This window comes from Pteropus alecto, unplaced genomic scaffold (assembly GCF_000325575.1).
Source record: "Pteropus alecto unplaced genomic scaffold, ASM32557v1 scaffold314, whole genome shotgun sequence".
NCBI lineage: Eukaryota > Metazoa > Chordata > Mammalia > Chiroptera > Pteropodidae > Pteropus > Pteropus alecto.
Window position 1 is genome coordinate 1,032,113 of NW_006435849.1, and position 10,368 is coordinate 1,042,480.

The 10,368-nt window shown below is 46.9% G+C and overlaps 1 protein-coding gene across 1 annotated transcript in view; it reads left to right on the plus strand.

Annotated features, from left to right (window-relative positions):
* The window catches only part of WDR87 (WD repeat domain 87), an 11,211-nt gene extending 1,817 nt beyond the window's left edge, over positions 1-9,394 (plus strand). The window contains exons 3-5 of the mRNA XM_015589204.2: positions 164-3,042; positions 3,473-3,726; positions 4,092-9,394. Of these exons, the coding sequence (XP_015444690.1) occupies positions 164-3,042; positions 3,473-3,726; positions 4,092-9,364 (8,406 nt within the window). The 3' untranslated portion in view covers positions 9,365-9,394. The remainder of the gene's footprint in view (positions 1-163; positions 3,043-3,472; positions 3,727-4,091) is intronic.
* Positions 9,395-10,368: the final 974 nt, after the last annotated feature.

The following is a 10,368-nucleotide window of genomic DNA, read 5'->3' on the forward strand; positions in this document are numbered from 1 at the left end:
ATCCTGCTTCTGCATTATTTCTAACCATAATAAGTGGGGACTAAAATCATTCTAGAATTTTCCAATTCCTCCTTAGCACAAGAACAGGGAAAAACAGCTTAATAGTCTGCCCTTCCCTCTCCTACTATCTTCTCTAGGCAGTTTCCATGTTATTCCCTTCTAGGCTGTAGTATGGATGAAGAGCAAAACTGAGGACATGGTTGAGAAGAGAACTTTCTCCATGACCGAACGATTGCCGCCCATCCAGTCTATGGTCCACACAGGTTCCTTTCATATCCTTGTGGCCTACTGTGGTGACCTGTTACTGCGGCTCTTTGGGGACCACTTTCGGTCATTCAAACCCCTGGGTATAGTGCCCTGCCGCTTCAACATCAGCTGTCTCTGCTATGACCCAGAAACAAAGATGCTTCTGTCAGGCATCCTGGGGGCAGTGGTCACCTGGATCATTGAGCGGAGTGGCAGGGGCCTCCAAATCGCCCACGTGGTTTCCATGTCTGGTGAAGAGTTTGTCCAGGACATTGTGCTGAACGGCCCCGATGGCTCCCTCCTAGCCCTGTGTGAGACTGTGGTGAGGGTCCTGGAGCGCCAGGGCCTGGGCCAGCTGGGAGAGCTGAAGAGGTTCACTTCTACCACCAGTGGCTCCTCCATCACCTGCTGCTTCACCTGTTTTGATCAGGGCTTTCTCTATGCTGGAAACAAGACGGGGGAAATCCAAGTATGGAGCCTCAGTCGGAGCTACTCTCTGCACAGTTTCAAAGCCCATTCATCAACAGTGGTATGCATCCGCAGCCGGCCGGAAGCCCACACCCTGCTGACAGCCGGCAAGGAAGGCTTCATCAAGGAATGGAACCTGACTTCTGGGAACTTACTACGGCAGCTAGAACTTGGCGAGGAACTGTATCGACTCCAGTTTATTGATAACATTACTTTCTTCTGCCAGACTACCCACTCTTTCTCCTTGCGCCGCCTGCCTTGCTTCTATAGCCTCTTCAACGTCTGTGGCTCCACTCCAGAGCATGTGCGTCGGATCCACTGTGGGAATAACTGGTTCCGGATCCTGTGCACTACTGAGGATGGCTTGTTGCGTTTCGTGTCCCCACTAACAGGGGATCTCTTGGTCCTCACGTGGCCCTTCTCAATCGTGGACCAGGCTGTGGACTGGGCCTACGACCCAGATAAAGAGGAGCTCTTTGTAGCAACAGGTGGCTCAGAGGTGCTGGTATTTGATACAACCCGCTGCCCTTGCCCAGCCAAGTATCTTTTATGCACTTCGCCAGATGCTCAGGACCTGGTACAATGCCTGGCGTATGGGCATTTCCACCTGGGTCGGGGTCTAGAAGGACTGATGTTCTCTGGACACCAGAGTGGCATGATAAGAGTGCTTTCCCAGCACAGCTGTGCTCGAATAGAGAAATTCATGCACTTTGGGGCTGTACTGGCACTCTGCACACTGCCCAGAGGACTTTTAAGTGGCCGAGAAAATGCTCTTCTCTGTTCCTATGGAATGGATGACTATGTACGCCTATCAGAAGCTGTGCTTGAAGGGACCAGAGTACATCTGCGGCCCCTTGCCAGCATTCTCAGCAGCTGTCACCTAAAACACCTAATACTCTTGCCAAAGTCTGTGGGTGCCATCACAGAGACTAACTGCCTGCGTCTCTGGAAGTTCCATGACATTCTGGTCTCTGAGACAAAGTTAGGCTCGACATTCATAGAGACATTGCCTCTGCACCAGTGTGCCATCACATCCTTCGATGTATGCCTGTCCTTGAGTCTTTTTGTTACAGGTGGTAGTGATGGCTCTGTCCGGATCTGGAACTTCCACGGGAGACTCATAGCCATACTGGACTCGTCACTGCACTTTGGCCCAGTGTGCTTTGCAAATGACCGGGCTGACCTGCTTGTGACTTTCAACCAGAGTCTTTATCTGGTATCCTGTTTACAGCTGCTGCCCCCGACCCTGCTGGTTCGCCTTTCCTTTTTGAGCCTGACAGATGAAGTGCTAGAGGCCCCTAAGCCTTTCATACCGAGCTTCTTCTTCTCCTTTGAGACCATTTTTGTGCCCAAGTATGTCTACCTTGGACAAGGGCAACAGGAATTAGTAGGTCTGGAGAAACTTGTCAATAAGAGGGCCATTGCCTTTGACCATGCTGTGCCACACGTCATCGAAGAAGATGAGCAAGGGAGTGTTGTATTATTGTCTGCCCCAAAACGCGGTTCCTTGGATGAGGAGAAAACCAATGTAAAGACTCAGGTCAGCCAACCTTATCCCCATTATGTGGTTTCTCCCCAACTACAGCTGACAACCTGGGATGGAATCAACCCCTATCAGATACTTAGATACTACTTTGGTCATGAGCGGAAATGGCCCTTAGCTCCTGATTGCTACATCCCCAACTCGGTGATTCGTGCCCGTCTTTGGCCAGAAGGCAGCCCGATATACCTACAGTGCAACCTGCACTCACCCATACGGGAACTGGACTGGGACAAGTCCCAACAATTCTTTTTCTGGCACCATAAAGCAAGACTTATACATGACATAAAATATTCACAGGAAAAAGAAGATGAAGACTTCCTAGAAATGAGAATGTCCAAAGACATAACCTACAGTGTCCTTACAGACTCAACAAACCGCAGTTGGCTGGGAAAAAGGATGAGTGAAATAGCTATTAATAGCCTGATTGAGACAATCCTCAACATCATGATCCATGCTACTCCACTGAAGTACCAATGCTGTATTGGTGTGCTGGGGCAAATCTTTGCCTCTTACCAGGTGTCTCCTTCCCTGCGCTCTGAAACAGCCCATCGTCTGCTAGATGATACAACCAATTCTAATCCACTGATCCGAGAGCTAGCCTGGGAAGGGCTGAAGCGTCTAGGAATGATCACTCATCTCTTTGCCATGCCCCTGGCCCAAGGGTTAATGGACAAGGACCAAAGAGTGAGGAATAAGGCCCTGAGCCTCATGGTTGACACTGGAGTCCAAACTAAGACCTCACTCTTAAACTTGATCCAGAACCGGGAGACTTACCAGGAGATGCAGTAAGTTCTTTGTCCCTTACGCAATTCTTTACCAGCTTCTCACTTTCTCCTCCCCCTTCCCCATTTTTTCCTTCCTTTCTTTCACTATCTCTTCATCCCTGTTCACTGGCTCTTCCTGTCCTTTTTCCTTGTTCTTAGTTTTTTCCACCCCTAGACTATCCTGACAATCCCGACTGCTCACTCCTTTCTCCATTTCTTCTCCTATTCCTGTCTGTCTCCTACCTCTTCAAGCTTCCTTTTGCATCCTTTTCTCCTACCCCTGCAGCCTCCATACAGATCATTCTTTCTTCTTAGCCATCCTTTACCTCTACATACGCTGTCTCTATTGGCTACTTTGCCAAGCTCCCGGCCTATTCCACAGCAGTTCTCTCCTCATTCTCCTTCTTCTCCTTAATTCAGCATGTTCCTTCTCCTTCTTTGACATCCACAGGCAGGAAATGATTGGGAAGGAAACTCTGGACCATTTGCTGGGGATGCGTGCCACAGATCTCCAACTCCTTCACACTCAAGTGGAGCAACGACTGAATGAAAACCTGACCTTGTCACATGAAGATGAAAAGCCTGCTTTTTCTTTAGATATCTCAAAGGTTTCCAAGCAACATGATCTAATTCCTGAAGAAACTGAAGTTGTCATCAAGCCCAGCAAAGGCCTAAGACGGGGTCGAGCAGAAGGCAAAAAGCATAGTATGTATGGGGTGATCCAGTGTATGCCTGAGAGGCAGGGTACTTAGGGCTACAGTGGGTCAAGAGATATCAGGTAGGAATAGAGATAAATGAAAAGATCTTTTCACAGAAAAGAACCTTCCTAGGAAGAATCCACCCAAACTTAGGAAGACTCCAAGGCCTATCTCTCTAGGATTTTGGATGGGGGCAGTGGGAATAAAGCAAGGAGAATGTCTTCTTCTTCTTCTTTTTTTTTTTTTAAATGCCTCAGCCCCCTCTGTTGCTATTTCTGTTGCAGTTCCTCGTAGCCCATACCAGATATTAGGAAGGGTTTCATTTCAGCCTCCTACACTTTCCTTATCTACATCTCTTGATTTTCCCTGCAGCCCGAAAATTGTTGCGGGTCTTCAAGAAGATGAAAGAGCCAGGTCCCTTAGAGGGTGAAAGTGATCAGAAGGAACCTGTGCCAGTGGTGGTGGAGGATACCGCTATATATCCTACAAGGTCTTCAATCTCCAGTGTACTAAAGATTGCAAAAGATGCTGAACAACAACCTACAGAGAAAGATGTCTCAAAGGATGTTGCAGTGACCCTTAAGATGCTGAGGAAAATACGTGACAAAAGAGGCAAGAAAAGAACAGTTGATAAACACAAAAAGAGGCACAAGAAGACAAAAGTTGCTGATGTTGTTACTGAGGAACCTGTGCCTAGTGTAAAAGAAGAACGAGTTATGAAGAAGGTGAAAGCCAAAGGGCGGGGTGTCACTGGAGCTCCTGGCCACAGGGTTACCCCTGGAGATGGCTCATCATGGCGGGATGACCTATGTCGTCTTATGACTCTGAGGATATCTACTTCCCAAACAAAAATGTTAGATGCTCTAAGCACTGACCTAGTGACCATGTCTAAACAGGTGCTGGAAGACAGGCACCCCAGCTGGGAACTCTTTCAGAAGATCTGCCCCCTGTTGAAGAAAGAAAGTGAGGTTCTGCTTGAGGACCTTGACTGGGATGTAGCCTGGCCAGAGGAGAAACCAATTTTTATTCAGGAAGAAGCAATCAGAGTGGACACGGTAATCACAGACAGCGAAGAGGTACCAAAGGAGCAAGAGCAAGTGCAAAAGAAAGCAAGTGACATGCAGGACTTAGAGGAAACCCAGGTGATTCCCAAAAAACGCAAGAAAAAGAAAGTTATATTTTTAGAACCAGGCGGCCTAACCAAGGGGAAACACATATTAAAGAAAGAGGAGAAATCCTCTAAGAAACCCTCTAAGCAAAAGAGGAAAGCAGTCCAGAAGGAAATAAAAGTGGATAAAAAAGAGAGGGAAATGACCAAAACAGAGAGAGATGTGAGTCAGGAAGTGGGAGAAATGGCCAAACCAGAGGAGAAAGTGGTTGAGCCAAAAGGAGAACCAGTTATGGATGAGAGGAAGTCTTCTTGGCAGGATTGGAAGATGTCCTGGGATCAGTGGAAACAGGCAAATGGTGAGACAAAGAAATCTTGGAATGAATGGAAGAAGGCCTGGGATATGGGGCATCTTGAGAAAGAGGAGAAACCACAAGAAGACAAAGAGAAGCTATCCCTAGACGAGGAAAAACTGGATGAGGACAAGAAACTGGGATGGGATGAGTGGGCACTGGCCTGGGAAAAGAAGTTGTCGGACAGCTCCAGGGAGCAACCGTTCAAGGATGAGGAGAAAGTGACCCTGGAGGAAGAAGAGTTGTCTCAGGAGTGGGAAGAAGAAGGAAGAGAAGAAAAAGACGAAGAGGAAGAAGAAAGAGAAAAAGAAGAGCTGGTGACAGAAGAGCAGAGACAGATCCAGGAAGAATATAAACAGGCCCAGGTCGAGAGGAAACGAGCCCAAGCTGAAAGACAACGAGCTCAAGAAGAGAGGAAGCTGGCACAAGAAGAGGAGAAGTTGGCACAAGAAGAGAGAAAACTGGCCCAGGAAGAGAAGAAACTGGCCCAGGAAGAGAGTAAACTGGCTCAGGAAGATAGGACGATGGTCCAGACAGAGAGGAAGGTTCTCGAGGAAGAGGAAAACCTGGCTCAAAGAGAGGAGAGAGTAAGCCAAGAAGCAGAGAAATTGGCCCAGAAAAGGATGAAAATGGCCAAGAAATTGGAGATACTAGCTAGAGGAGAAGAGAAAATAGCAAAGAAAGGAGGGAAGCTGGCCGAGGCAAAAAAGATATTGGTCCAGAAAATGGAGAAAGTGACCCAGAAGGAGAAAGATCTGGCACAGCAAGAAAAGGAACTAGCCCAGGACTTGGAGGAGCTGACATGGGAAGAAGAGGAACTGGCTTGGAAAGACGAAGAACTGAGTCAGGAAGAGGAGGAACTGGCTAAGGAAGAGGAGGGACTGGTTGAGGAGGAGGAGGCATTGGCCTGGGAAGAAGAGAAACTGACTATGGAAGAGCAAAAACTCATCCAGGAAGAAGAGCTTCTAATCCAGGAAGAGGAGAAACTGGCCCAGGACAAGGAAAAACTGCCCGAGGAACAGCAAAGACTTGCTCAGAAAAGAAAGCAATTGATGGAGAAAAAGGAAAAACTGGCCCAAGAAATGGAAAAATTGGTCCAGAAGAAGGCGGAATTGGCAAACAAAAAGAAAATACTAGCCCAGAGGGGTAAGACTCTGACTCAGGAAAAAGAGAAGCTGGCTCAGAAGAAGGTGAAATTGAATCAGAAGAAAGAGAACTTACACCAGCTCAAAGAAAACCTCGCCCAGAACAGAAAGAAATTAGTCCAGGTAAAGGAGAAACTGGACACTTACAAGAATAAATTGGTTCACATAGAGGAGAAGCTGATGGAGGGAAAAAAGGAACTTTTCCAAAAGAAGGAGAAACTGGCTGAGGAAGAGGAAAACCTGGACCAAGAAGAGGAAAAGCTGGCTGAGAAACAGCACAAGCTAGCCCAGGACAAAATGAAATTAGCTCTAGAGGCAAGCGCAGTATTTCAAGAACTGCTCAAAGAAGAGCAGGATGTTATTAAGGCAGAAAAAGAACTGGGTATGGCAATGAAGAAACTGGCTCAAAAGAAGATGAAACTGGCTGAGGGAAAGGAAATTCTCCCTAAGGGAGCGACTAAAGAAACCAAGCCACAGAGGAAACTGAGTAAGAATGAACTAGAACTGATGAAGAGGAAATTGTCACTAGAGGAGGAGCTACTGACGCATGAAGATAGGCAACTGGCCACAAAGCAAAAGAACATTGCAAAAGAAAAATTAGAACTTACTAGAGGAAAGAGAGTATATGCCCAGGAAGAAAGGAAGCTAGCCAAAGTAATAAGGAAGTTGGCTAAAGAAAATATTTCCATGGAACAATCAAAACAGAGCAGCAAAATCTTAAAGGTACTTCAAAATCTTATCAAAAAAGAAAGGAAACTAACCCAGGAAGAAATACAGATAACAAAGACAAAGAGGTCACTATCTATCAAGGAAAGGGGATTAAGCAAGGAACAAAATGAAATTGATGCCAAAGAGCGGGATATTTCTGAGGAACACTCAGAAATGACCAAAATTGAGAAGAAACTGGCTGAGAGGCAGAGAAAACTGGCCAAGGAAATTAGAAAAATGATAAAGAAAGAGAAAAAACTAACTGAAGTAGAAAGCAGATTGGCCAGGCAACACAGAGAAGTCATACAGGAAGAAGAGGAGGAAGGAATAACAGAAGAAAAAGAGGTAATGCCATTCCTTAAACAAGAGTCAGAAAAGAGTAAAGAGTTAAAGAAAATTGATGGGCTGCAGAAAGAGTTTCTCAGTCAAGGGGATGAGGTGGAAAGTGAAGAGAGCTTTCCTGGAGAAATAGAGAACCTGTTAAGTGAAGTAGAGCGAGAGAGTTTGTCTGAGGAGCTGGGAGAGGAAGAAGAGGAGGAGGAGGAGGAGGAAGAGGAAGAGGAGGAGGAGGGGGAGGAGGAAGAGAAGGAAGAGGAGGAGGAAGAAGAGGCAGAAATGTTTGAGGAGGATGCAAGCATGTATGATGAAAAGATAGAAAGTTTGAGCGAGAAAGAGGAGGAAGAAGAGAGAAGCTCATTGGGAGAAGAGATAGATAAGGAAAAAAAGATCTTAAAAGAAAAACTATTTAAGTTACAAGAACAAAGAATAAAGGACCTAAGAGGAAGAGAAACACTACCATCTATTAGAAAAAGAATCCCTGAGGTCGAAGGTAGTGTTATAAACCTGGGAGTTACACAAAGCCCTTCCAAGAAACTGATCTCAGTAGCTCTAGGGAGGAAAGAGGCTATGCCAGTGCCAGTGTCTGCGAAACAAATACCCTGGAAAGATAAGGCCACAGTACTTGAGACATCCAGGAAATTCCCAGAGACAAGGTTTATGGAAAAACAAGAAGAACTGTTGAAGAAATATAAGTCCATTCCTTTACAAGTTTGGGATAAGGTTTTAGAGTCACAAGAGCCACACTTAAGGACCCCATATTTTTCCCACATATTGAGGAAGACCATGGAAGCTCAAAAACTCCAAGGCAAAACACTAGGGGACAGGTGGCAGTGGCTTTTGAAGCGTCATCCACCTTTGGTGGGAAAGACTGGAGTACCATTACCTGTGCCTGAAATCCTGGATGAGGATATATATGAAGACATAAGCCTCTCAGAGGTGGAGTGGATCCATGATGTCTTAGAACGGATGGATGCAGGAGAACAGCTTTCCAGGGACAGTTTCCACAGATTGTGCCAGCTTCTCAAAGACCTCACCTCAAAAGGAACCTTAGAGTGGATGCATCTGGCCAAACTTGAAGCTATTGTGTACCGTCACAGACAGGTCCTGGAATCAAGAAGCACGCGTATCTCAAAATCCAGCAAGGAGCCGATGGGTCCAAAATACCTGAAAGTGATCCCTCCTATAAAAGGAAAGGAAAAGGAAGGCTGGCTAAAGCCTTTGGCTGTCCCCACACCAAAGTCCTCATTAGCTCCCAAGAGGATTCCAGACCCAAAGGCTGTAAATTGGCATCTTCTAGGAGAGCCTTACAGGAGTGCGCGGGCACAGGAGTTATCTAGTGCTCTCAGGGAGATGGAGATGCGGCACTTTTATCCTGCCCCTAGAGACATTTTCACAGGTGCCCATGCCTCTGTGGAAAAACAGACCCTAGCACTGATGTTTCAGAAGGACTTCTGGGCTTTTAAGGATAAGGGTAGGTTTCCCAAATTGCCCAAGGTGGAGAAGAAGGCCCAGCCTAGCTCTAAAAAAAAGGAAGATGTGCCTCTATGGGAGACGTTCGTGGCACTGTACCATGTTTTGCGGATGTTGCAGAAGCGATACGCAGAAGACAGTGCTGCTTGGATGGAACAGTTTTACCAGCTCATGGACCTGTACCAACTTAAGTCCCCCGGAATCCGGAGGCTGTTACAGGAGCTGCTACTGAGAGAGGCACCCAAATCCCATGAGATTGTGTACACAGAGGCCCTACGGGACATGGAGCTAGCTCCCGGGGAGCGGTTGTTGTACCATCTGTTTTGTGGTGGCTCTCATATCCCTAGAGGTCCTCTGGAGTTCCAGGAGGTGGTGCCCCTCCCGGGGCAAAACAACGTGCGTACCATACTTCCCATGGGCATCGCCCATTACGGGATCTTAGAACTCGCCTGGAAGAGCCTGCCCCAAGCTGATATTCACCTCACCATGGAACTGCCCCACATTGTTTCTCCTACCCCCTAATTTGGGAATGACTGGAGGTCAGGACTTTTCATTCCCACCTGGAGAAAGGCCTTGTCACCGGAATCCAGACTTTATTCCTAGGGCCCACACAGAGGTAGGGCCAGACCAAAGCCATTTCTCTACCCAGCTCCAGAAGCCAGCTTCTATATGTGGAATAAAGAGGAGGTTCTCATATCCAACAAGCTCTGTGATGCGTCCAATTTCCTAAAACATTTCTCCAGAAAGGTAGCCAGGGAGACCAGGTACTCACATACTCCAAATAGTGGGAAAACTTACCCAAAGCGAGTAGTGCTCACCCTCTGGAGGCCTTCAGACAGAAGAATCTGTCCTTGTCCTCTTCCTTTCTTGTCTCCCACCATCCTCTCCTAAAGACGATAGGAGGGAAAGCACCTGGCACAAAATGTTTATTTTGCATTAATATGAGGCATTAATATAATGGAAGGAAAATGGATTTTAAAATCAGAAAACTTGCATTTTGCTCCTTAGATTTTGGGGGTACATAGTGGTGGCAGACTCTATTTCCCTGGTCATCCCTCTGCATGCTGATGACTTGAGCCCCAAACAGCAGGTGTGGTGGGTATTGAGGAGACCCTTGAAGTAGAGGAAAAAGCTTCAACAAGTCCTAGCCAGTACCACCTGGTTACTGGATGGCACTGAGGGATAAGGCCATTTGAGGTTAAAGCAAAAAGAAAAGGAGGGAAGTTATGTCTTTCATTTCCTTCACCAATACCCAGACATGGGGTTTGGGGAAGATGATAGACTGAGAATTTAGAAGACTTGAGTGAAAGCTCCCCTGCTCTCTAGGGACGTATGATCCTTCTAAGGAGACGAGAGTTGAAAGGGGTAGTAAAGTGGAGGAGGTTGTCACTGCCAGTAATCATGTTCCTTCCCTGATCTCCTCTCTCCACCATAGAGACTTTAGAACTGCCTCTTTCCAGGGAAACTGAGTTTTCCAACAGCTTCTAGCAAGCAGCCCCCCTGTACCATTTGCTACCCCCCATCCC